Source organism: Xylocopa sonorina, chromosome 3, assembly GCF_050948175.1.
Source record: "Xylocopa sonorina isolate GNS202 chromosome 3, iyXylSono1_principal, whole genome shotgun sequence".
NCBI lineage: Eukaryota > Metazoa > Arthropoda > Insecta > Hymenoptera > Apidae > Xylocopa > Xylocopa sonorina.
Window position 1 is genome coordinate 12632347 of NC_135195.1, and position 26382 is coordinate 12658728.

At 49.9% G+C, this 26382-nt stretch overlaps 1 protein-coding gene across 7 annotated transcripts in view; it reads right to left on the reverse strand.

The window, feature by feature from the left end:
* Window positions 1–414: 414 nt before the first annotated feature.
* The window catches only part of Kug (FAT atypical cadherin kugelei), a 484763-nt gene continuing 458795 nt past the window's right edge, over window positions 415–26382 (reverse strand). For 2 of the 7 annotated variants that reach the window (XM_076910965.1, XM_076910964.1), the window contains exons 7-25: window positions 26177–26332; window positions 23469–23579; window positions 19707–19859; window positions 19255–19471; window positions 17127–18687; window positions 15848–16418; window positions 15473–15644; window positions 15164–15388; window positions 13569–13592; window positions 10916–11152; window positions 8696–9748; window positions 7970–8616; window positions 6502–7899; window positions 6281–6418; window positions 3491–6193; window positions 2910–3243; window positions 2180–2320; window positions 1732–1878; window positions 415–1225 (exon numbers count right to left, since the gene is read on the reverse strand). In XM_076910965.1, the coding sequence (XP_076767080.1) occupies window positions 675–1225; window positions 1732–1878; window positions 2180–2320; window positions 2910–3243; window positions 3491–6193; window positions 6281–6418; window positions 6502–7899; window positions 7970–8616; window positions 8696–9748; window positions 10916–11152; window positions 13569–13592; window positions 15164–15388; window positions 15473–15644; window positions 15848–16418; window positions 17127–18687; window positions 19255–19471; window positions 19707–19859; window positions 23469–23579; window positions 26177–26332 (10539 nt within the window). In that variant the 3' untranslated portion in view covers window positions 415–674. The remainder of the gene's footprint in view (window positions 1226–1731; window positions 1879–2179; window positions 2321–2909; window positions 3244–3490; window positions 6194–6280; window positions 6419–6501; window positions 7900–7969; window positions 8617–8695; window positions 9749–10915; window positions 11153–13568; window positions 13593–15163; window positions 15389–15472; window positions 15645–15847; window positions 16419–17126; window positions 18688–19254; window positions 19472–19706; window positions 19860–23468; window positions 23580–26176; window positions 26333–26382) is intronic. The other 5 variants (XM_076910967.1, XM_076910966.1, XM_076910969.1 and 2 more) reach the window with 5 other exon arrangements.

Here is a 26382-nt window from a genome sequence, read left to right on the forward strand (position 1 = left end):
AAAATACTATCTCGGGGAAACTGTTCGATGAAAAGTTCGGTAAAAAGTAAGGAAAAACACGGTCGAAAACGATAAGGGAGATAGCTGGAGACGCGACACGGGTGAAACTTGGAAAGTTCGTCCGATGGCGGTGTGCGCGGTTCAGTTTCATTTTTGCGCGAGTATCAGCTACCCCTTCCGGTTGTACCGCGACCCCGCGAATACCTTGCACGTTAACGCAAGTGGTATGAAAACAAGAATTGCTCCCAAGACACGTGTATATACGTTCATTTCCCTTCGTATCCGCGGCTCAGTAAGAATTCCTTCGAGGATCGCGGAACTAAGTACGTCATAGTACCTAAGCTCTACCTACATAGGAGATTTGAGGTTTGGGAGGCGGGAAACCGCGCGCCACCCGTTTTTTTCCCCCGATAACGGGATTTCCCCCGTACCGCTCATTATGTATAATAATAGCTCGTGCTCTCGCCGGTTCCTTAAACCCCATAGCTGCCTCTGTACACACATCTTATATCTCTGACCCCGACGATGTCGTATGTACAAAAATGTCCTCGTATATTCACAAGAAGTAGTTAAAGGAAGGAAATGAAAATGAACATTCGTACTGTCTTTACTCAAGAAGCGCAGAGAAACACGATCATGCTCAGTCTGTTCTCAAGTCGTGGCACCACTGTTCGTCACACCGAGGTCTGCGTGATACCGTTCCCGGACAACCACAGGCGGCCGTTGCTCTTCTGATCGGCGATCTCGTACTCGGAGTCGTCGATCTCGCATAGGTTCGTCGATAAGTCGCTGTTGCTGGTCGCGCCGCCCAATAATGAGTTCCTCTCCTCGAGCGTGGTTATCACCGAGCCGATCTCGTCGACCTCGTCCCCCTTGTGGCATCGATTGCGTCTGGTGCTTGGGAAACCATAAGGCACTACGTCGTCTTCCTCCTCGTCGGATTCTAATGTACTAAGACGTCCGTTCAACGGGTTCGTCTCGTTCTCCGTGTCCGTGTGGATGTTGTAATGCGGCAGGTATGAGTTCGGATGACGGAGATAACTCTCGGAACCTTTATACTTGTACTCCCCCTCGCCGCCGCTGTCCAAGGGATTTAGACGCTGCGTTTCCGCGCACTGATACTGCTCGGAGAATTCGGTCCCGCATTCCGAGTCTCCGACGTATTCCGACTCTTGATCCTCGTTCAACGTCTCGATATCTCTCGCTGGATCTACAGAGCCGTGCACTGGAACGAACACCAATCGTTATTACATTCGGCGAGAAGGCGAACAATTTTGCTCGGTTTCATTTTCATTACGAATCAATGTATATTTCACTCGGGGTATCTGAGAAAAACGAAAGAAGGGCCCGTAGAAGAATTTAGGACCAGCTGGAGGTTAATGAAGTGAGCTGGCGCTAGTATCGCCAGCCCACCAGATCAGAGGCGAGAAGTGTTTCGAAATGGAAAGCGAACGGTCGTTTAATTTATTCCATCGCGTTGTCGCATCCATCCCTTCCGCTGGTATCCACAGACAGGACTACGAATCTTAGATAACACACACCCAACCGTAGTGGCTGTTCGAATTGTTCGAAAGGGAAACGATAGCTACCACAAGAGACTACCCCACTACTTAAAGAATATCTACAAATGTAACAAGCTGAGACTGGTTCGACTAAACGGTACCACGTTCGAGACGCAACCGGAAACCGTAATGGAAGCAACGTACCCCTTGCATGCACTCGTCTACTCACCTGACGGTAACTGATGAGTGTTTGATTCGTTACTCTCATTGCTGTGGAAGCTTGACGAGTCTGGTACTTCACTTCCAGGCACCTCCGTGATATTAGGCAAGGGGTTTTGGCTTGGCCTGACCCAGTCTGAACAGTCCCAGTGATACCCTAAAAGCATTGCAGACAACAACTGTACTCCGACACGCTACATGCGACGGTCTGACGCCGCGATACGGAGTCCGAAATAATAAAAAAAAAGGTAGACGGAGAGAAGTAGAAGAAGAGAGAGAGAGAGAAAGAAAAGCGGAGTGTGTGTATCTGGTGAATAAAGGGTAAATAAATATATGTATAAATAAGAGACTTGGCCGATAGAGAAGGATAGCAACAAGCGAAGCGACCCAAAATATTATCGTGTATCCGTGGGGATATATCGGTATTTTCTGTCAGGCATTACTATCTCTCGACTTACCACCGACAATTCGAGGATCATCCTCGATGGACGTCATGGAGGCAACGGAGGTCCCACCTCCATGAGGCACGCGTCGAGATGAATTTAGTAGAAGTCCTCCAGTGGTCAGCTCTGGTACCACTGGGCTCGCTCGTTTCAGGTCTGTTAGCGCACACAATACGATACACCAATGTTAATTCGATTCGCTACACGCCCAAGTCAGCACACGTTTCTGGACATTCGCATGAAGAAGAGGAAAGAGAGAGAGAGAGAGGAGGACTAGAAAGAGAGATCGTCAACGAGAGAAGAAAAGAACGGTAACGAGGGAGTCGAGAGAATTTCATGAACGTATTAACACTTTGAGCATCGCGTCGCTGCCCTTAATTACCCGCGGGGTGCAACCATGGCCACCCCTGGAAACTGTTCAAGGCGAGAGAATAATTTCCCTCGCAACGCGTTAACTTCGAATTTTCGTTCGAAAATACCGTTCGTACTCAAAGCGTTAAATGACACGAAACAGGAAGAAGAGACACAATGGGAGCCACAGAAGAGGACACTAGAAGAGAGATAGTGTGAGAGAGAGAGAGAGAGAGAGAGAGAGAGAGAGAGAGAGAGAGAAAGAAAAAAAGACAGAAATCGAGTAAAGGATCAAAGCTATAAATTCCACCCACGATGCATGCCGCAAGCGAAAACAAAAGTAGTAAAAAGCTACGATGAATTTGAGGGGGTATCAGCGGCGCGTACTACTCACCGTTCTTTATCTTGGTCGTGTCCGTGATGAAGGAGGCTAGTTGCATCTGCTCCTGCCAGGTCGGCTTATGGAGGCTATCCGTGTCGCTGCCTGTAGCGTTTCCGCTGACCGGGTTAGCGAGTGTTAGGGACGGAGGGGGCACGGGGGTGCTGCGATTTAGGTTTCTCAAATAATCCGGCGGGAAATTCTCTAGCTCGTCGCCTGCGCTACCGTAGCTCCGCAGCGTGTCGAGGTTGTTCAACGCGACCGCCGCGGAGTTACTGTACGCGGCTGGCTCGTTGTTCGAGCTGGGTGTGTAGGACGCGGGTCTAGGGGGGCATTGGGGAGGTTCTCTCTGCAAAAAAAGAATCACACGAAAAACCTTAAACTCAATGCACGCAGATCACTCGCTAGCAGAGGGAATGCCGATGATCGCAAATCAAGGGAAAAAACGGCGACGTAGACGGAACCAAAAATCATGTGTACTAATCGTCTATCACTGGCGTACGATTCAAAATTATGATCAAAAGCATGCGTCTCTCGTTTAAGCGCTGACAAATCAAATGGTACATTCATCTAAAATCTGGCTGACTTCCGCGTACCTGTATAACTTCCAGGTTGCTCAACTTCGAGCTACGCTTGAACTCGTGGTCGTGTGGCCGCGCCGAGTTCAACACGATCTGCTTCCTCGTCTCGTTGTTGATGTTGTTCGCCCGCGCCCTCGTGCGTTTCAACCTGATCCGTCTGAACGCCAGGAACAGGATGATCAGGAACACGTTCAGCACGACCGCCACGCCTATCCACATTAGTTGCTCCCACGTGATGTTGAAGTGGCTCGATATGATGGGCGTCGAGTACGCGGGATTGCCGCAGTTCAGTCCAGTCATGTTCGGTGGACAGATGCATCTGTACGTCCCTATTTCGTTCACGCAAGTGCCCCCGTTCGTGCAAGGATTCGCGTCGCACTCGTTCACGTCGTTCTCGCACCGTTCGCCCATGAATCCTTGGCACTTACATATGGGCCCGTTGTTGCCCTCCTCGCAAACGCCACCGTGAATACACGGATTTGGGCTGCAATATCTGCCAAATTCGCAACGCTTCCCGCTCAGACTTGGCCCGACGCACTCGCACGAGAAATCGCCACCCTCAGGTATCAGTTTGCAACGACCGCCATAGAGGCAGGGCGAAGAAGCGCAAGGATCGGTGTCGATCTCGCAGGCGAGACCCGCGAATCTGCTGTGGCATTGGCATTCGTACGTGTCGCCGCCAGAATCTTTACACGTGCCGCCGTTCTGACACGGCTGCGAACCGCAGATACCCGGTGGGACGAGAACGGTGCTGGCGTCGCAGCTGAACTCGACGTTCGCGAAGCGCTTCAAGACAGCCACGCTGCTGGCTCCGCTCATATGCAGCGGCACGGACACCCTCGCGATCCTGACGTCGTCCATGCACCCTATGAAACCGCGCTGAACATCCTCGAAGCCCAGAATCGACGGATGCTGTCTGACTTCGGCGCCCAGATAAAGATCGTCCGACTGGAGGTTCAGGATATCGTTGATCCCTGGCGCCGATCCGTGAGCCACGTGCTTCCCATCCACAGTCAATTTCGCGCTGTTGCTCTCTCGTTCCAGTTGGACCTCGTGCCATTGCCCGTCGCTCACGTACACGCTACTCACACGAACCAAGCCTTCGCCGCTACCCAGATCGAACTTGTACTGAACGACCCCGTTCACCACTTCGAGGATGTTGTAATCCACTTTACCAGCCGCGTACATTAAGTTCCCGGTTAGCTGCACCGTTCTGATCCTCAGAGACAGACTGAGACGGTCCTCGATGGTCTGTCTGATGAGCGCTTTATCGATCCTGTAACGAGCGTAGCTCTTACCGCTGAACGATATCGGGTTTCGTGGTATGTAACAGGACTCGTCGTGGCACTTGGAAATGTCTATATCGCAGGTTTGACCCGCGAACCCTTCGGGGCACTGGCAAGAGTAACCCTGCACTGAAGAATCCGGAACGCAGACTTTGAACAACGGGCAAGGGTCCCTGGCGCATTCGTTGACGATCACCTCGCAGTGATTCCCAGCGTATCCCTCTTTGCAGCTGCACTCCATCTTGTGCTTGTGTCGCGGGGACACGAAACTCATTATGTCGGTGGCTATAGGTGTTATTTGCGTGACGTCCAACACGATTTTGTCCTGACAGTCCCCGTAAACGCAGTACGCTTTGTTGCACTTGAACCTGACGATCTCTTCCACCACCAATTTCGTCGATTCCTCCAGTTCCTCGATACGCTGGTTCAACGCCTCCCGAATGCTCTCAGAACCGAAAAACGCTGGCGCACCCAACCCCGCGGAGTTCTTCTTCACTGCGAACAGAAGGTCCAGATCGTTGTGCACCGCCTGGCGAACAGCTCGAGATTTGATTAGGTTTATCTCGTCGGTCGACGGTTGAACGCTGATCACGACGATGTCCTTCAGTCTGCAGTTCATCGCGTTGCGAACGGTCCTCAGGAATCCCTTCCGATGGCTCAGGATAAAATTCTCCGGACTCACTTCCCTGAATCGCACGATCACGGAGTTCTCCAGCATTTTGTCGGTTATTAGATCGACGATCACCGTCACCGTGGAGTACGAGGGGAATTTCCCATCCGATACGCTGACGTTCAACCTGTACTCGCCCACGTCGAGCCGCGGGAGGGCCACCAGAGTGCCGTCGACTTTGTCGATTTGAAAGAGATCGTTCGGAATTGGAGACGATGGGATCAGGCTGTAGGAAAGCGTGTCGTATTGATCTTCGTCCGTTGCGTGCACCTTTCCAATGATCCCGCCAGGGTACTCGTCCATGTACGAATTGATAACTATCTCCAGCGGAGTAATCAACGGTGGGTACTGCGACTCCTCGATCACTTTGATCACGACCCACGCGTCCGAGTAAAGGGGCGGGCTTCCGTTGTCGAAAACGCGTATGTGAAGCACGTATTTGTCTTTGACCCTGTTGTTGAACTTGGTCGCGGTTCGCAGCGTCCCGTCCTGCTCCAATCTGAACGCGTCCCCTTCGTTCCCGGACCGGAAGTCGAAGGTGTACGGCGCGGCGTTTGGTTCTATGTCCGCGTCAGTGACCACGAATTGTAACACCGTGTGGCCCAGGGGCTTGTCCTCTTGCACCACCGCGCTGTAATTCGAGAGGGAGAACAACGGCGGGTTGTCGTTCGCGTCCAGCACCTCGATGTTTACCATCACGAAGCTGGAGAGCACTGGGATGCCACTGTCGCGGGCGTGAACTTCCAATACGTAACTGCCGATCTGGAACACGTCGAATTTGTTTCGTTACGATCTCGATTCGTGTGCATGGAGATGTTGAAGTGTAACGAACGAGAGAAAGGAACTTACATCTTCGCGATCCAACGGCGCGACGACGGTGATCTGTCCTGTGGTCTGATCGATCGAGAATTGCTTCTGCCTATCGCCTCGTTCGATGTAGTACGACACGTTTCCGTTTACTTCGCTGTCCAAGTCGTTCGCGAATACCTGAGGCATTGAATGAAAGGATGTATTAGTTTGAGTATACTCGAGGGATTTTCTTAAATTATCATCGCCTTTGGGTTACTCACCTGCGTAACTTTCTCCCCAATCTTCGCGTCTTCCCTTATGGAAGCTCTGTACGAGACCTCGCTGAATATCGGCGCGTTATCGTTACTATCGATCACGGTGATGTTCACCGTGGCATGATTGCTCAACGGAGGAATGCCACCGTCAACAGCTTGAATGGTCAGGAAGTAATCCTTGGCACGCTCGAAATCCAATTGCTCGGCGATGGTGATGACTCCGGTCCGCGCGTCTATCTGGAACTTCTTGTGCTCGTTTCCGCCAACGATCGAGTAATAAACATCAGCGTTGACGCCTGTGTCTTTAGACGTGGCGAGGACCCTGGCCACTTCCGTGCCAACCGCGTAAATCTCCGGCACCTTCGAGAAGTAGACCTTGGACGCGAACTCCGGCGGATTGTCGTTGATGTCCTGCACGTTGACGATCAACGCGGTGACGCTGATCAACTGCGGGGTGCCCTGGTCGACCGCCTGGATCGTCACGTTGTACATCGCCTTCGTCTCCCTGTCCAACGGCTTGCCCAGGGTGACGATACCGCTATCGGCAGCAATGAGGAAGTGCCCGTCGGCGGAATCGATGAACTCGTATCTGATCTTCCGATTAATGCCTATGTCATCGTCCGTGGCGTGCACCTTGGTCACCAGCGTGCCCACCTCGACGTCTTCCGGCAGCGTGGCGCTGTACGTCTGCATCGTGAATTTCGGTGCGTTATCGTTCAGATCTGAGATCAGAATCTCCAGCTGCGAGGAGCATTCCCAGGACGGCTTGTCACGGTCCTGCACGTGGGCAGTCAGCGAGTACTTCGCCTGAGTCTCGCGGTCCAATTGGCCGATCGTCTTTAAAACACCTGTCTCTTTGTCCAACGAGAACTTGTCGTTGTTGTCGCCGGTTAAATAGAAACGCAGCTTCGCGTTCGGCTCGTCGTCGTAGTCGGTGGCGAGGACGGTGAGCACGTAGGTACCCGGATGGGAGCCCTCCGACAGGATCTCCCTGTAACGATACCGCAGGCAGTACGGCGGATTGTCGTTCACGTCGAGCACCTGCACCGTTACTCGCGTCTTGAAGACGTATTTGCCATCTGTGCCGACTATTTCGAGTTCGTAACGATCGATCGTCTCCCGGTCCAGGGCTTTCGCCACGTACACCTCGCCGGTCGATCTAATCTGGAACTGGGATCTCGGGTCGCCGGACGTTATGTAGAATTCTATCGGCGTGTTCACGTCCGAATCCTTGTCCACGGTGACCAGCTTGACTACCACCGTCCCTGGCAGAGCGTCCTCGTTCACCGCAGCCTCGTAACGGTCGTCGACGAACGAGGGCGGGTTGTCGTTGTAATCCTTCAGCTTCACGTGCACGGACGTTCTGGCGAAGTGTTTCGGGTTTCCGTTATCCGTCGCGACCACCTGGCGATAGCAAAGGTCCCCATTAGAAACTTATCTCGCTAGAATCGCAAACAGCTTCAATTGGGCTTACCTGAAATTTATATTCCGGCTGTTTCTCCTTGTCGAGTTGAACCAGCGTCGATATCCAACCGGTGTACGCGTCCACGGTGAACACGTTCGCCAGTTCGCCTATATCCGTGCCGAACGAGTATCGAACCTCCCCGTTGCTGCCCAGGTCGCTGTCGTGCGCGATTATTTTCAAGATCGACGTACCCTCCTCTATGTTCTCCGCTAGACCGATACCGTACGGGTTGCTCTCAAATTTGGGCGCGTGATCGTTTTCGTCCAATACTTGCAACGATATCTCAGCCAGCGCGGTTAACGGCGGACTCGAGTCCGTCTCTGCTAGGACTCCGATCAGGTGGTTGTCCTTCAGCTCTCGATCCAAAGGCTTGACCAGCGTTACTTGTCCGTGAGCGTCGACCATGAAAAGCGGAGAGTCCTCGTCGCCGGAAACAATCCTGTACGTGACCGTGGTGTTCGTCACGGTTCTTAGCCTCGTTATCGGCGTGCCGACAGGCGACGCTTCGGATATGAAAAATTTGTCCTCCTTCCGCTCGAACAGGGGTGGAATGTCTTGCGGGCCCATTATGTAGATGTTGAGGGGGACGTCCGCGTGGTGAGTCGTCGCTCCGCCTTTGTCCTCGGCGCGAATAAACAGCTCGAACAATTGGTTCTCTGAAATATTAAGTACGTGACAATTGCGCGCGTCGAATGAATTATTTATCGCGATATCGGCTCTCGAAGAGGTCCTTACCCCACGGTATCGCACTTTTCTGCAGGAACAACGCTCCAGTGTCGGGGTTGATCCCAAACAGGGCCTTCGCTTCCGATGTCTGCGGCTCGTAGATCGAATAGAGGATCCTCGCGTTGTCATCCTCGTCGGCGTCGACGGCTTTCACCTTCAAGAACGGCGTGTTCAGACTCAAATTCCCGTGTATGCTAGCCTTGTACTCTCTCAACAAGAACACCGGCGAATTGTCGTTCTCGTCGCCAACTTTGACCCTGACCATCACGAAACCGGATCTACCGCCACCGTCGGTAGCCATCACTGGTATCTCGTACAGCTTCTGTTCCTCGCGGTTCAACTTCTTCCGCGTCACGATCTCCCCCGTCAGTCTGTTTATGTCGAAGATCTCCTTCATCAGATCGGAAGCGATCGTGTAGATCACCGTGCCGTAATCCCCGAAATCCTCGTCAGCTGCTATCACGCTGGTGACGAGTCTACCGGGTAGCTGGTTCTCGAACACCGTAACCTCGACCACGGGGTTTGGGAACTTTGGATTGTGCCTGTTCGCGGGTAGTATCTCGATTTTGACCCTGGCGAAGCTGGTGTACACGTTGTCCGTGACGGAGACGTTCAGCATGGTGAGCTTCTTCTCGCCAAAGTTCTGCATGTTGATCAGCGTGATCACGCCAGTGGATTGGTCGATGTTGTACGTTTGTTGCTCGTTCCCGCCGACTATCGTGTAGGTCAGCTTCTCGTCGACGTAGTCCGGGTCGCTCGCGGACACCACCGTAACGAATTGGCCTCGTTCAGCGTGCTCGGATAGTACGCAAGTGTACGAGGGCTGCTCGAACTTGGGCGGGTTGTCGTTCATGTCGATCACCGTCACCCAGACGTGGGCCGTGCTGGAGAGGCTTGGGACGCCACGGTCGATGGCGATCACCGTGAAGTGGTGCGAGTCGTGGCTCTCGTGATCCAGAGATCTCTTCAGGAAGATCACACCCTCCTCGGGATCGATGTGGAACAGGTCAGTGCTGTTGTCCGTGTCGTTCTGAATCGCGTAGCGTACCTGCTGGTTTATGTCTGAACAGAGGAGCAGGCGGTTTATGAAGCGTTTCATCGAGGTTTAGGTTCGAAGGATCTGCGCAAGATGCGCAGCGTGTACGCGATGACATTTTTTATCTTTGTGCTTTTAGAACTTGCAATTTTTGGGATAGAAATATATATCAGCGAAATTTAATCGTGCAGAGGAAGGTTCGATGACCTCGCGTCTCGGAAGGTAAAGCAAATACGTCACATCCAGCAGAGTACTAAATTACATTTAGTATTCAGTGAACTAGAGCAGTCAGTAATTAACGCATTCTCTTCATCGATGAAACCAACTGAAACCGCGTTCAAACTTTCGTCATACTCGCTCGCTCAGCCATCCGCTGAATTTGCAAACAAACCGTTGAACGAAAATTCCCTAACGAGAGACATCGGTTTCCATTTATCTTTTTCTCGTCCCATCCCCGTGTAATCGTGCAAGATCGCGCGGGGTATATTTCATCGCGATAATCCAGCCTCGGTACCCGCTAAAGAGTATCCTTCGCAATAATTACAATAACATTAATCTTTCTCCAACAGGACTTGTCGCGCGTTATTTACGAGCTATATACAGACAGAGGTCCAGTCTCCACTCCCTTGACGTTAATTGCAAATTTAAGCAGGCTCTCGTGCCTCGCGATGGCCAATCCAAACTTCCAATGGGCGCATCGCGGGACACGCACCACCGTTCGTACCTCTAATTGCGCGTTTCGCAACGATCGCGAGCAAATCTTTTAAAACGGACCGCGATCAATTTCTTTCAGCTGCATTCAGAGGTCTGGTGCTCGTTTTTGGAACATCACGGTCGACGAAAATTAACGAAACACTACCTACCGCGTAACTTTATAAATTACAAGCGAATTCGAAATTGAAATGACCGCTAAGCGAACGTTTCAATAAATCCCAGGATAATTAATTCGAGCATAATTCAGTGTCGTGCATAAACCGGATGAATAATACCCATCATTATAATATCGTATCGACGCACCGTGTGCAATACATTTAAAAATGTTTCAGTCGACGCCAGCACGATCTGCACACCGCGACACGCAGGAAGGCGGTTCGAAAATCTGTACCGAGTAATCACAGCCCTCGCTGTACACGCCGTTAAGCTCACAATTAAGCTTAAAGAGAGGGACGTACACGGATCGGACGAGCACTTACCCGTATCGTTGTCCCTGGAGCTGACTCTTAACACGGAAGTGCCGAACGGCGCCGCCTCCGAGACCGAGATATTGTACGAGTCCTGGGTGAATTCCGGCGGGCAGTCGTTCACGTCCAGCACCAGGATGCTAACGAGCACCTCCGCGTAGACGCCCGACACGCTGTCGGTCGCGCGCACGGTCAGCTCGTACTGCTTCTTCTGCTCGTAATCCAGCTCGTCCACCACGTAGATTACACCTGATTTATCGAAGAGAAGATTGTAGACCCAAAAAGCAGTCTATGCAGCGGTAGCGTCCACAAAGCCGAGAAACTTTTTCCCTCGTATGTTCGCGGTGCCGAGTAAATCACGCGGTTGCTAATCGCGCGCTCCTCTAATTCCTGGGCTACTTGGTGGATTGCTAGTTTTTTTTTTTTTCTTTTTTTTTTTTGAAGCAGCGATACGTTCTCAGCGGACTCGATCGAATACAGACGGCGTCGATACGTTCCCGTTTGTTCGTCGATGATGGTGATTGGGTAAGACGAGGAGTTGCTCGGTTTCGCGGACACCAAGAAGAGACATTCGGTGTATGCATGTCACGTGGTAAACACGTTTGCACAAGACGCTCGGGTACCGTGAATGAATTTGCGGATGCTACCAGAATGTCTGCACCTAGGAGCACGACGGCGCGCTGTGCAACTTAACAGGTTGGCTCGACTCGCTTGGTGCGTTCGATTGCTCGTTTCGAGGGATTCGATTTTTCATTGGACACCGTGACGCTTTTGGTGCACGTTTATCTCTCGTGCGAGGGAGTTTGCACGAAGAAGAGAGTGCTTTCAATTGGAATCGAGTCAGGGGAGAAGAAAAAACGTGGCGAAAGGAGAGCGCGCGAGGAAGAGACGATTTCGTCGCGGGACCACCCCGATCGTCCTCCTCGTATCGATCTCGAAGAGGCGAACAAGCGAACGCGCGCTATCGCGTATCGTAGCCAACCTGTTACAAACGAGCCGGTCCGCTCCCTTTCTTGCCGTTTCCACGCATCGTAGCTCGTTCGTGGTACAAGCACGGTATCTTTTCCAATTCGCACGCGACGCAAGGTGCAGGCACGCCATGCGAAGAACCAGAGTGAAAGCCGCGAGAGTCACGGGAGGATGTGAGAACGAGATGAGAGAGGGGGGAGGGAAGGTACGACGTGTACGCGCGAGCCTCCTTTGAGACGCGATCTCGAGATACGCCGCCGTGCTGATTTCAGTTTAATCACACGTTGCCTTTTAATCCCTTGATATCGTGGACAATATGATGGATTTATTTCAATCAAATGTAACGATCCAATCTTCTATTGGTGTCACAGTTTTTTCTCTTACTTTCCTTTTCAAGAAAAAATATATTCGCGTCGTTTCGGCTGTCGTTCTCGACAGACAGATTCGATACGCGAAATATTTTTAACATTCGATTTTAGGTCGACAAATCGCGAAACGAATTAGACGAAGAAATTCGCGCAGCAATTCGGCGAACACGGTCGATAAAAGTCGCGGAACGTGCCATCAAGGGGTTAAAAGCAACATTGTGCTCGGAGCGCGGAGTTTTCGACGCCAACTCCGTTGCTTCTGTATGAGATAATGGGACTGGCTGGATGGGGAACGATGAATAGAAAGTGAGAGCAAAAGTGCGCGTGGCAAAAGCGTTCTCCACTTGGGCGGAACGGGATTAACATGCGGTTAAATGTTGCGTCGTTCCTGGGTCTTGCTGTTATTCTCGCTCCTCCTATTGTTTTTACGGAACCGTGCGTTGTTACGATCGTTGGCAAGCGGTTAGGAGTGGCCCGAAGAACGCCGGATATCGCGCGCGAGCCGTGCGATCGCAGAAGCTGCGCGACAAGCGGAAGTCGATGATACGGGTTCCGGCGCGTTTCAACCGAAATCCCGTGTGTTTCCGTCCCTGCCAACTCTGAACGGTGGCATAATCGCGACAGGTGCGCTCGAGAGCGAACGTTTCCTAGCGGGTGTTCGTTGGCATCGTTGCGCGCGTCTTTCAACTTTCAATTGGGGAAATTCAGTAACAGTCTACGGTAGAAAATCAAGACGCGATGAAATATCATCGAATACCAGCGAACAGACAGATGGAAAACTTCAGAGAACGCGAGGGAATGAAAAAAAAAGCGTTCGGCTACGGAAATGTCGCGCAGGTGTCTCGAAATTGTTACCACTGCTTAAATTGAAGTCCGACCGGCTGACGTGGCGCGAAATATAAAGACAGGGGGGCGTTCATTATTTACAATTAAATTTCCATGCCGGCCATTCAGCCGTCCGTTTGAGTTACGATCGATATTCCACGCGAAACCCCGATCGTTGCTAGCCGTTATTCTAACTTACCGCGTGACGTCGTGTAACGGTCACGGGGTTGGTTTTAATTCAGGGGTTGGCGGACGGGCCTGGAGATTTATCGCGCGAAGATCGACGCCGGAGAAAAGAGAAAAATGACGGCCGAAAGGAAACTCTCATTGTTACCCGTACGAATCGTGCATGAAAACCAGTAGTGATAGAATGAGAGAGAAAAAAATAGAGAGACAGAGAGAGAGCGAGATAGAGAAAGAGACAGAGGCATGTAGATAGCAGTGCGGTAGCGTGGTACAGTGCAACACAGCAGACCGATAGAACTAGTATTTTTTATACTCACAAGGACCATTGTTACTGTCGGGGGCTGCGAAACAGGGAGATACAACAACACTTTAATTTCTAGTTTAATCAGATAAGCATTCGTAAAAGAATAAATTATAGGAGAGACGGATAGAGAGGGGAGAGAATATTAAAATAATAATAATAATAATAATAATAATAAACATAAACCACTGTCGGAAATAATAACGGACGTACGAACACATTTGAACGTCGAATTGGAATTGTACTTGATATGCAAATTAATTGTATTTTACGCGGGCATTATTAACGGTACAATTATTCTAACCGCAGCTTATGTTACGTGCGATACATTCCAACATCCCCATTTTACTACTGTCTTACCACTACACCGTGACTTATTAGAACTTAGTCACCGAATACCATTTACAGAGGAGCCAACACGTCATTCGTTAAAAAAACAAAAGTATATTATTAGGTCGTAACATATGAAATGTCAGTTCGAACGTTTACTACGCTTCCTGGGCTCGTCTAACTGGCTTACCTGAAATTAATCGTAAACTGTTCATTCAAGAAGTACAACATTTTATTCAGACGAGTTTAAATAGCCACTGCAGCTGGTTGGTAAACACGTTGCCAGTATTCAAATGACGCGTTCCATTATGATTCGGTAAACATTAATTAACGATTAAACCGCGTTCTCTTCAACCGCAGCAGGCAAACATTTGATGTGTGACGACCTAATAGAAAGCGCGGCTGTTTGTTACCGATGTTACTTCGATAACCGTTTCTCTTTCAACCCTTTCATTGCTGCGGCTGTTGGCAGATGAAAAATTTATTCGTCGCACTTCATCGTACGTGTCGTGCGATACGATACTGATAAACGCACCGTTTCGCTGCAAATCAATTCAGCGTGCCACGAGCATAAGCGGCGCGATGCAAGAGAACCGGGGCGCGCGGAAAAAGTTATCTCGTTGCCAGCGTCGATTGTCACCGTGGACGCATTGTCAAGGATACGAAACCCGTTTCGCGAAACGGGGAGTCAGCGTTCTCAGTAATGGAAAGGTCAAAAGTTATTACGAGTCCCACAGCCGAGTTGGAATGAGAATTCGCAGGAGACGTTTCATTCGGGACTGGATTTCGGGACGCGACGTTCTCCGATCGCGCGCGTACGCCGTTCCGAATGTGGCACACGTTCGCCAGGCTGTCGCGACGCCATTGGAGGAATTTCCGTCGCAACAAAGGGAGAAAAATACGGAAGGGAAGAAATAATTTCGATCGTCGCACGTCGTGGAGACGTGTAGATACACGTATATACGCTATTATTCGAATCGTATCGAATAGCCCGTACGAAACGATGATGGAAAATTTCTTTCGAAAAAACCAGGGAAAGAAACGAGAAGAGGAACGGAGGAAAAGTTTCACGCGGCCAAGAGTGCGACAGACTTCTCGAAACTTTTATCGCGCGCGTTGAAAGGTACACATTTCGTTGGATTCGCGTCGCGACTTCATCGTTCCGTAGCTATCGCGGGGTGACGCGCGTTTATAATTCAATGTTCGCTTCGCGACACTCGTCGGCGATTTTGAAAGAAGAGAAACAGTTTGTCGCGGGGCGGTACGTTCGGTACTACTCACCTGTGTTGAAATCCAGGGCGAATTCCTCGAAGTCGTTGCCTTTGGTTATGCTGTATATGAGCTTGCGACTCAACGGTGACTCAGCCTGTATGGACAAAGCTAGGGGCGAGTGAATCTCTATACTTTCCAGCACGCTGTCCGTGTAAAATTGCTTGTCAAACACTGGCATAGACCGATCTATCACCTTCACGTTCACCGGCACCTCGATGGAGCACGGCGTAATGCCTGGAATAATGTTTTGAGAGGCACGTCGGAAGTTGTTCGTGCGCCGGTTAAGCCGGCGATTTTACGAATAGCTACCCCTATTACCTCCGTCGTATGCAGCGATCGTGAGCTGGTACTCGCGATTGTGGCCCTCTAAATTCTGCTTCAGCGATATTTCTCCCGTTTTCCGGCATACCTTGAACAGCTCGCCGTGGCCTTTCTTCAGTTCGTACCTGACCTCCCCGTTGTCGCCGCTGTCCATGTCTATTGCATGCACCTGCGCACGCGTACCATCGAAAACATTGTGAGCAACAGAATTTTCGCTGGAACAGTAAGTAATCGAAACCCGTCTCGCGAACTAATGCATTTTAAACAGTTTCATCAAAAATCGAGCGGAGACCAGTACCCCCTACCGTCAACCCTACACGCGCTTAATATTCCGCCCTCCCGGTGGGCTTCGAATAACCGTAATCCACTTGCCTTCGTGATAACGTCACCCTTCTGCGCGTCCACGGACACGACGGCGTAATAGGGCAGGTTGACGAACATAGGGCAGTTGTCGTTTATGTCCAATATAGTGACGTTCACGATCACGTGCGCCACCCTCGGCTTCTCCCTGTCCGGCGTCTGACTCTTCGCCTCCACTATCAGCTCGTAATGGTCGCAAACCTCCCGATCGAATCTAATCCCGGTCGTACGGATCGCGCCGGACGTGGATCCAATTACAAACATGTCGGTCGGGTTCAGGATGCTGAAGACAATGTGCTCGTTCAGCGCGCTACCCAAAACGTTTACGACCGCGACGGTCGTGATCCGCGTCGAGTTCTCCGGGATCGTCCCCTCGTAGACGTCCTTCTGGAACATCAGCCCGGAGTTCTCCGACTTCTCCACCATCACGTTCACCTGGCAGACGCTCGAGTACTTCCCGTCGGAGACACGGACGTGCAGCAGGTAGCTTTTCTTCATACGCTCGGGGTTGTGAATGGTGATCAGCCCGGTCTGCGAGTCTATGTCGAACGTGTGCGCCTTGTTCCCGTCGATTATGTCGTACCTGGTAGCAGAGTTCGAACAGGAGGTCAATGTTATCCCCTGAGGGGGAAGAAATTTTCTTATTCGAGTATAGAGTCGTCATAGTACTTTCGTGGTACGATGGAGAAGTGAGAAATTGTAATGGATCTTAGTGTAGCTGTGCGAGTACGTGTGCAAATCGAAAGATGGCCCTTTCAACTGGCCGCATAAGTGGACACCGGCAATTTTCTTCGAGCGCGAAAGAAAAACGAGCACGTATCGACCGGCGAACGTAGAAATTTCATGCAACAATTATAATAGTAAATGAATGCTAACGAAGCCTCGACGGCGCCCGCATAAATATGAATCAACCCTTTACGCCCGCTTTAAACACAAAGGCGCGGCTGGTTTAACCCCCTGGGCGCGGAGATCGCTTTAAGGCGCGATCAAATATTACGTCCATTTTGTAGACGTCACGTCAAGGGACGGTGCCTGTGTTACTTTTGAATAATTGCTCGCGCGCTCCAACAGAGACCCAAGTCTGATAAGTTCATTTGAATATCCGACGACTTAAATGCCGTCACGAGACAAATACCCTCGTCGGTTGGACGCATTTAAATTACAGGAAATGAGAGACACCATCCCGCTGAAGGTGCGTGGCTGCGAGCGTCTGCGAACTGCTCGCAGACGCAGTCGAGGCGAAAAGCGAAAGAGCAAATAAATAAATAACCGTAGAAGCCTTTTCACGTACCTGAGAGCGACTCCCTCGGAACTGTCTGGGTCGACAGCGCTGACTCGCACCACAGCGACGTTCTTATACGTGGGCAGCAACACCGTGGTGTTATAGTCATTTTCGAGAAACTTGGGCGGGCAATCGTTTACATCCGTGACCAGGATCATCACCTTGGCAGTGCTCTCGGAAGACAGTTTCGGTTTCCCCAGATCGGAGACCTTCACGTGGAACGTAAACTTCCGGATGCTCTCGTGGTCCAACACCATCACTGTCCTTATAGCACCAGTGCTCGAGTCTATGTGGAAGTATTTTCGAGGCAGATCCTCTACTATATCGTAGTTCAAGAGAGCATTCAGCTCAGAATCAGCATCCTCCGCCTTTATAACCAACGGCGTGCTATTGTTGGTGAGCACCAAAGAGCCTATGCTGGCGCCCTCGCTGATCTCCCCGCTGTACGTCGCCTGCAGGAACTTTGGCGCGTTGTCGTTACGATCCAGCACGTGAACGATCACGTTGCAGCTGGCCTTCGCGCCGGCCATGTTAGTCGCCTCCACCGTCAGGTTGTAAAACTTGGTCTTCTCGTAGTCCAGCTCGTTCTTCACCACTATGATACCCGTGCTAGGGTTCACGAAGAACGTGTCGTCCTTGTTCCCTTTGATTATCTCGAACTGCAACGAGGACGTACTCCTGGCCTCCACGTGCTTCACGTACGTACCCAATTGTTGGTTCTCGTAGATCTCAGCGGACAGTTCTCTCTGAATGAACCTGGGCGGCGCGTTGTCGGCCATGGTGACCATCACGTGTACAGGCACCGCGTTGGCCAACGCTGGCGAACCGTGGTCCACAGCCTTGACCAGCAGTATGTACTCCGAGGAGACGCTCAGATCCAGCTCTCTGGCCACGCGAATCACGCCCAAGTCTGGATCTATCGCGAACATGTTGCCCACGTTCCCTGAGGTGATCGAGTAGGTGATCCTCGCGTTCTCTCCTCTGTCTCTGTCTATAGCGTAGACCTGAACCACGGCAGCGCCGATCGGGGAGGTCTCGTACACTTTCCCCTGGATGATCTCGCTGATGAACTCTGGCGCGTGATCGTTGTGATCGTGCACGGTGACTATCACCCTGGCGTAATTGCGTTTCGCGGGTGTCCCCTGGTCCTTTACCATCACGGTGAGCACGTGCTCCTCGATTGTCTCCCGATCGAGGACTTCGTTTAGAGTGACCGCGCCAGTTACAGAGTCGACGTGGAAGATCTCCAACGAAGCTTTGTTCTGCGCAGCGTGGAGGCTGTAGAACACCTTTTTGTCCTCGTCCTCGTCGGTCGCGTGCAGTTGCAGGATCTTCTCCCCCCGTTCCACGTTCTCCGAGATGTCCACGTGATAGGTGCTCTCGGTGAATTCTGGCCTGTGATCGTTGATGTCGATCACTGTTACCAGCAATTGCGTCACAGCTTGATGCACGCTGTCCGTCACGCCGATCGTTAGGTTGTAGAAGTTCTGCGTCTCCCAGTCGAGCTTTTTTGCCAGCAGGACGTTCCCGTTGTCGCGGCCGATGAAGAATTCGTCGCGTGGGTCGCCGTCTGAAATCGCGATTCATTTATTTGCCCGGAAAGAAGTACGTCGAGAAGTTATATTTATCTAGAAAATTAAATCGAAGAATTATTTTGTTGTTATTTTTTTAGTCGAAACCCCGATATGAAACACTGAGTATCGTCCTTGCGCCCTAAATTTGACGATTTTCAAGACCAGACTTGAAGCGCGCGTCGAAACTATCTCAGCCATTTGACGGTCCAAAGTTTAACTGCGATCCAGCTGCGAAACTTTCCAACTTCGATCCACCGAACTTGGAAAATGTTGCCCGCGCCTCCAGTTATCCCGACCACTCGGAATGTATTTCAGCAAAATCGTCGGATGTTTCGCCAATTAACGACGCGAAATCTAACGAGCCCTCGAACTCGTTAGCATGGATGAAACCCGCGAAGCAATTAGAGTTCGATTTCTTAACGATACGGTGAAAACAAATTACCCGCCTGAAAGCGTTCCTCTCTCTCTCTCTCTCTCTCTCTCTTCGTCGACTGTTAAGCGTTGCTATTTCGAACTCGAAACGTTCGTTTGTCGAACGATAACTCAAAACACGCGATACTCACCGAGGATGTCGTACCAAAGGGAGTCGCCATCCTTGTCAGAGGCCTGGACCAGTGCGACGAGGAACCCGACCTCGTCGCTCTCCGTGACCTCGACGCTTTGGTTGTTCGTCTTGAAGACTGGCGGGTTCTCGGATGACTCCTTCGGAACCTCGACTACCTGCACGGACACCCGTGTTTGATGACTGCGTTGCGGTTCCCCGCTGTCGGAGGCCTTTATCTGTCCAACAGAAGCACACGAGGGGACCAGTTAAGTTCGATCTTAAATCGTGCCAAGGGAACGATGGTTGTCTCACGATCGACCACGTATCACGTCTTCCCGTGCGTCCATGTTGAATTTACGGGGCACGTTTCTTACGTTCCAGAACAGTTTTGCGTTTCGAATCGACTCTTACGACACGACGAACGATCTAAACGGTTGAAACCTGTAATTCTGCCGCGTCGTCCTTACTCACCATCATTTCGTATTCCTGTCCAGCCTCGAAACCGCGCTGGGAGTACACCATTCCGGTGGTGGGGTGGATTTTAAACTTGCCCTTGCCGCGACCACTCTTGATGCTATACTGGATCTTTCCATTATCGCCAACGTCTTTATCATCCGCGAGTACCTGTCGTGCACGAACACAAAGGGGACGAAATTAAAATCACCAAGTCAGCTCGACCCTGTTCCCCTTCCATTCTCATTCTCTACTAACACAGCTGTACACGACACAGAAGAGAACAGTAGTATATCGGCTGTATGGAAGTAAGTAAAAAAAAGAGAAGAACTAAAACTCCCGAACGATACGCAAGTACCAAGCTGCTTCTAATCGTAGAACAACGTTCGTCGCGAGTGATTGCGACCGCGAACTTGTTCAAACAAAACCGCGAAATCGTACACCGCGTCTATGGCGGTCGACGATCAAGTGATCTAGGCGAACACGTATAATCTAACACGAGAAAGAAAAGATCGAAGTGACTAAACGGTTCATTCTTTCTAAACGGAAAAGTGTCGGTTTCGCGTTCGAGAATTTTTCAATTCGCCCATCATCCTGTCTCTCACTCTCTCTCTCTCTTCATCCAGTCTCACCCCCGTCGTTCCTCGGATCCATCGTGAAACATTGCGCGCGTGACCTCGAAGCGTAGAGCATTCGCGCAGTCGACATCATGCGGTACGCGCGAAATGAATTAAAAAAGAGAACAGAAAAAATGCTAAAAGTAGGAGGAAGAGAGAGAGAGAGAGGGGGAGAAGAGAGTACACAGAAGTACAGAAAGAAAGAACGCAGGGGGTGGAAGAGGCGAGACGCAGAGGGGCCTCTCCACACCCTCGAGCTGCCAAATATCGATCTGCATTAAAGCGTATTAAAAACACAGGCCGCGTTCCTTTTCGCGGACAGGCTGATCGAACATCCTAGCTTAGCGTAGCAGCGTTAGGCGTCGTTTCGATCTCCTCTGGAGTTGATGCACGCGGACCAGACGCGGGGGAATGTTTCGTCGTCGGTTCATCAAATGGCGACTGGCTTTTCTGCCGCGCCGCTGCGCCTTTTCCTCCGCAACGAACATATTCCCCTCCCCGTCGTGTGCCAGGGCTCATTATCGGTTCCCAGGTTTTCCGACCCACGATTTTTCGTGCTGATTCGCGAGGTCGCCCCTTTGACGGGGCTCAGGCTCGTTTGACGTTCGATTTGATTAAAGGATTTTGATTTTAGGTCATCCAGCAAGCGGAATAGCTTTTCTTTTCTTTTCCTTTTGTTTTTTTTTTTCTTCCATTCCATTCTCTCCGCGACTGATGAAACGAAAGAAGGGGTCGAGAGAGTTATTCGGCTGGAAATTTGGGTTAAGTAGAGGATTTTTTGGGGGCTGGAGTTTTCCAGCGGTGGATGGGTCGGCGTGTGTGGTTTGTTTGACTTTGAAGAGTGGAGCGAAACGATGCGTTACGCGTACGATGGAAGGATTATAACAGCGTCGGGGATGTAATCGATCTTTAATTGTACTCCGTTGGGCGGAATATATTGGAATTTTTGAAACTGTCAGAATATGAATGAAATTGCTCGAATACGTGGATATTATAAATGCGAGTATTCTGCGAGGAATTGGCGAAGGTGGCTCGCTTGGATTTGTAACACGTCCGTTTGGAATATCAGTTTCCGATTGGACCCATTTGCAATGTGAATTGGAATTCGAAACGGTTAACGCATAATTGAATCGGCGTTGTTAAAACGCTGTGAATGTGAGCATTTTCACGAGGAACGATCTAAAGGGTTCACTTCAGTTTTGAGGTCTCGATTGAAACGATACGTAATATATTTGACGAATGGAAGTAATATCATTCAGGTTATCGATTCTCAATCGCTCCCGGTTACAAGGGGTAAATTGGATTCCAAAACTGTTACGATATAATCGATCCCAAATCGTTCAATTGTTACACGAAAATCGAGGACGAGTATAAACGAAATTTTGTGGATCGCAAAGCGGTTCGTTGATCTCGCAATATTCCTTCGATGGACCTTGTCAGTGTGTAGATGCTGTAAAGTAGCGAACCATGCAAACACCATCTAATTACGCTTAAATATCAGAGAATTACAAAGAACGATTGCGCAGTCAGGTATCACGTTTTTTTAAAAGCAGCTGGTAACGCTCAAGAAACCCAAGCGGAGACTTTCGACGGAACATTCTGCATAGTTTCTCGACAATTAAAAGCAGAACTGGATTGACCCAAAGCAATTATCGCTCTCGAAGCAACACCGTACCATTCGTGGGAAAGAAAACGGGCCTGTTACGAGCATTCCCTTTCATTCCATTCTTTCCGATTACGAGTCATGCTCTCTCGCGTTCGACGGCCCGTCACGGCAACAGCCGCGACTTTTATTAATCACGAAAGGTAAAAACGGAAGGAGAAAAGAAAAGAACGATCAGGCGACAGCCCCGTACAGACGGATGCAAACATTCAAGAACATAATAAATACATATATATGCAGAGAGTCGAGCAAGACGGGCAAAACGCGACGAAGGGTCCAAGATGGACGCATACACAGGGGATGACGAAGAGAAACGGCTAAGGGTTGGCGCAGTACGCGACTTCGAGCGAACGTCTCTTTTAATACTTATCGAGGACCTCCTTAAATAGCGTTCGAGGAAAATTCGTAATTTTAATTGGTAGAGGTACGAACACGATTCGAAATTCTTGGGCGCAATTACAAAAGTACAAATTTAATAGACAATTTGTATCGTTCGTCTGGCAACGATAGTGGTTCGAGTGGAAACGGAGCCTGGGAAATTTGACACCGGTTGAAACGGTTCAATTAAAAGGCTCTCCTCGAGTTTTCCATCGAACGCATTAGAAATACGTACGCCAAGGCGTATCGAATTCTTTCGATTTCCCCGTAGAACGAGTGCATTGAACTCTGAATGCAATTAAGAAGCCGGTAGGCACTTGATACTTAATAACCGGTAGGGGGGGAGGAGATAAATTTCGCTCTCGACCCAAATCCCTGGACAGCTACGAATGAGCTTCAATTATCCTTGGTTCAGCGTACGAAGTACCAGCGCCAGTGGCTCGTGTTCAGTGAAAACCAACCTTTTCTATCCCCCTCTTTCGCTCCTCCGCGTTGCATGGACGTTCGTCTCGCAGAATCGCGTACCGCGCTTTCCGTTGGAGGTTCACTTTCTCTCTGTCTTCGTGTATAACAAATAGAAAAGGACGAGAAGAGAAAATAAAGAAATTTGGTTGCACAGGGACTAATAGACCATCGATCAAGTGGATGAAATGCATGGCGGTTTCCTAGTTGAAAAAAGAACGGGCACAGAGCAGGGTTGCTTGAAAGATGCAGTATCATAATTAGAACGAGCACTCGATAGATACAGGGTGGAACTGCGGATAAAGCGATTACACCAGTATTATTTTTACTGTTAAAGGACCGATCGATTAGAGAATTGAATGTAGAAGCGATTCAATGGAACCATCTTGAGATTCCTTTGAAACCGTGTCGTGTACGACGAAATACGCTTTGATCGATCCACTAACGAGAAGGATAACGGAGGTCGTCGCTTTATGCAGTTTACCCTGTATATATAGATGTACGTACGAAAAGCGGGTCATAAATCAATGCGCAAGAGCTCGCGTAATCTACCCGAGACCAATTCCGCGTTCATACGCGAGAATTATTTATGCACCCGCGCCACCAGACGGCGTCATCTCTTTTTTTTTTTTTTTTTTTACGTGCCAGCGATATCCTTACCCTGAAGATACGATCTCCTGACAAGCTGTCGGGGCTAAATGTCTCCCAAGTTCCATTCTCTAGTAACGTATCGATCGAAAGGTCGAACTCCCGCGAGCGGTTCCTCGATTTCTGTCGAGAACGAGAGAAGGAAGCCTTTTAACTTAACTCGCATTATCTCACCCGCTAATTCACTTTCATTCCCCTCCAAAACACGCGTTACTTTGTCTCTTTACGTTTCGACCAGTCGAGTCTCTTTTCTCCAACAAAGCTTCTAACGGTGTCGCGGAAGGTATCTGTTTGAAATTTTGATTAGAAGGGTAGTAGCGATCATATTCTCGACGATAGATTCATATTTTCGACAATGAGTCCATGCAAGACAAACTCATAATTTTTTAGAACAACTCGTATTTTCTAAGGCACATCCCCTTTTCTTTTCAAAAGGGGTGCAACTTTTCAAGCCATATACATATTTTCCAAAGTAGACACTCGTTTGTACAAAATCGGATCTATTTTGATACGCACTAGGTATCGCTGAGGATAAAGAAAATTTGCTTTGATTGCTGCCAATTTTCTAGTTTGCGGGACACGTATGTACGGTGTGGAGAACGCGTTCGTCCGAACGGAAGCTGAACCTCGCTGGTAATGCACGGTGACCGGTGGAAATTACTAAAACGGGCAACCGTAACTCGATATCCGGTGAAATCGAATCTGGCCTCGACGAAATTCAACGCTGACAGGAAATTATATTAAATATTCCCGGTATATTGTGGAAGCTATTGTCACTGTTGACATCGGATTAACGGAGACTCCACTCCCTGCTACCCCCTGTCGATAATACCATTTATTACCTTATTCCTGTTGGCGATTTTCGAATTTCCCAAGTATTTAACAAGCTTCGACGACATATACATGTAATAACGCAATTCTATCCGGGAATTAATACTATTCCCGACGTGAACGTTTTCCAATCTATACCTCTGCAAGTTAAACGTTTTCTACGAGTACGAGTACGCCGCTTAATTTGTGTTGTGCATTACTTGGCGACCATCGCGCGATATTGCAGTAAAATGCCATTATAGAACGTTATGCGAAGCGTTTCGCGAGAATGTATAATTTTATTGTACAGTTTCAGGAACTTGTGGCACCCTTTGCAAGTTCTCCGAGCATTTTGTAACGCAGCGCATCACCGTTCCTCTGAACTTTCGTATCTCGCGGAACATTTCGTAATATGCACTACGGGAAACGTCGCGACGTAAACTTCGTCCGTACCAAAACGGTAGCTGCACACATACATTACGGATATACGCTCGATAAATGTCCGGTAAATTAGAATATAGCTGGTGGAGCGCGAAGGGGTGAGGCTAGACAATCAAGACGAATACGCGGAGCGTAAGAGAAGTCGAGGCCAGGATCGATCGTCGATTCTGAGGATTGCAACGGGCCAAGGGGTCGTCACAAAGGGAACTCGTTACCGCGATTTCCGTCTCCGGGAACCCGTGCTCGCCGACGCGTGAAACGCGCCACCACGTAACCGGGGGTGTATCTCCTCGCCGTAAATCCGAGCAACGACAGCTCTGCGGGAGGATCCCCGTGCGAGGGTGTTCGTGTGCTAAATCTCTCTACCCTTTTACGCTGCGATAGTCGCCGGTGGGTTACTTTGATCACATCGAGAACAAGAACCGACGCGAACGGAGGCCCACGAGCGACGATAACGACCGTACCGCCCTTCCTTTCTCTTCCCATTTCCTTGTCCCCCGTATTAGACGTTCCCCAAGCCACGATACACGATACGCGCTCGATACACGTCGTACGAGAACTCTTGTTCAAGGCGCACAAAATTGGGAGAGACACCAAGCAATCGTGAACAAGTGGGCGAGGTCGGGGGATGATTCTTTTCAACGTCCACATTTCTCTTATTATCACATCCTCGGATGTTTCGATTGGATTGTAAATGGTGGCGAACGAAGCTGGTTGCTGCTGCGAACGAAACGAACGCTACCAATTCCTTTGGAAAAATTATTAAGATTAGTATTGGTGTAGATACACGATCTTTCGCGCGATGATACAAGGTAGAAAACATGTTGATTATATTCAGTTATCATCTACGTAGAACTTCGGAATTCATACGCAGCGTGGAATAAAAATGCATAGTCATTTTCTGGAGAACTTGGCTTCCCCTGTATCCAGTTAGAATCTACTTGGTAGCGTTCGCTCCCTGTCGGCTCGCAATCAGCTTAAGGGAAGCAGCCGCGGGTCGGAACGCCCTTACGAAAATCGTGGGGAACAATACTCGCGGAACTTCCTTCGTTCACTTCGGTTACCAATTCGACGGAAACAGTGGCTCCCATTGGTTTTCGACCCGCGCAACTTTCCATGGTATATCTCTCGCGTGTAATACGTACGTACATTTGCGGACGAATGGCGCTCCTTATCGGAGGGTGGGACGTTTCTCCACGAGCGAACGGATAATATATACAACAAGATACTGGGGATTACTTCTACTTTCGGTGGTACAAATAGACAAAGAAGGGGGGCAGGTCAAAGGGGGTGGGAGAAAAAAAAAAAACGAAACGGGACGAAGAATACGAACGGCTCGCCGTTCGTCTCTTCATTTACAATCGAGGCTCGAAGAAAATTGGTGCGATGCCAACTCCTAATTCTCAAGCTAGAAGGTCGGATAAAAAATTACGAAAGTCGACACGAAGGTGTCTCGCAGACTGGCTTACCTGAAACAGCGGCTTGTCGGTGGATGGAGAAGCTGGGATGTGAACGGTGTAGTACTTCTGCTCGAATTCTGGTCCGTGGTCGTTTATGTCCGTCACCGCGATTACCACGCGAGTCGTCGAGGACAGTGGCGGCATTCCATCGTCCTTCACCGTTACCTGAGAACAGAAAATCGATCGTTCTTTAAGCCCTGTCATGATTTTATTGA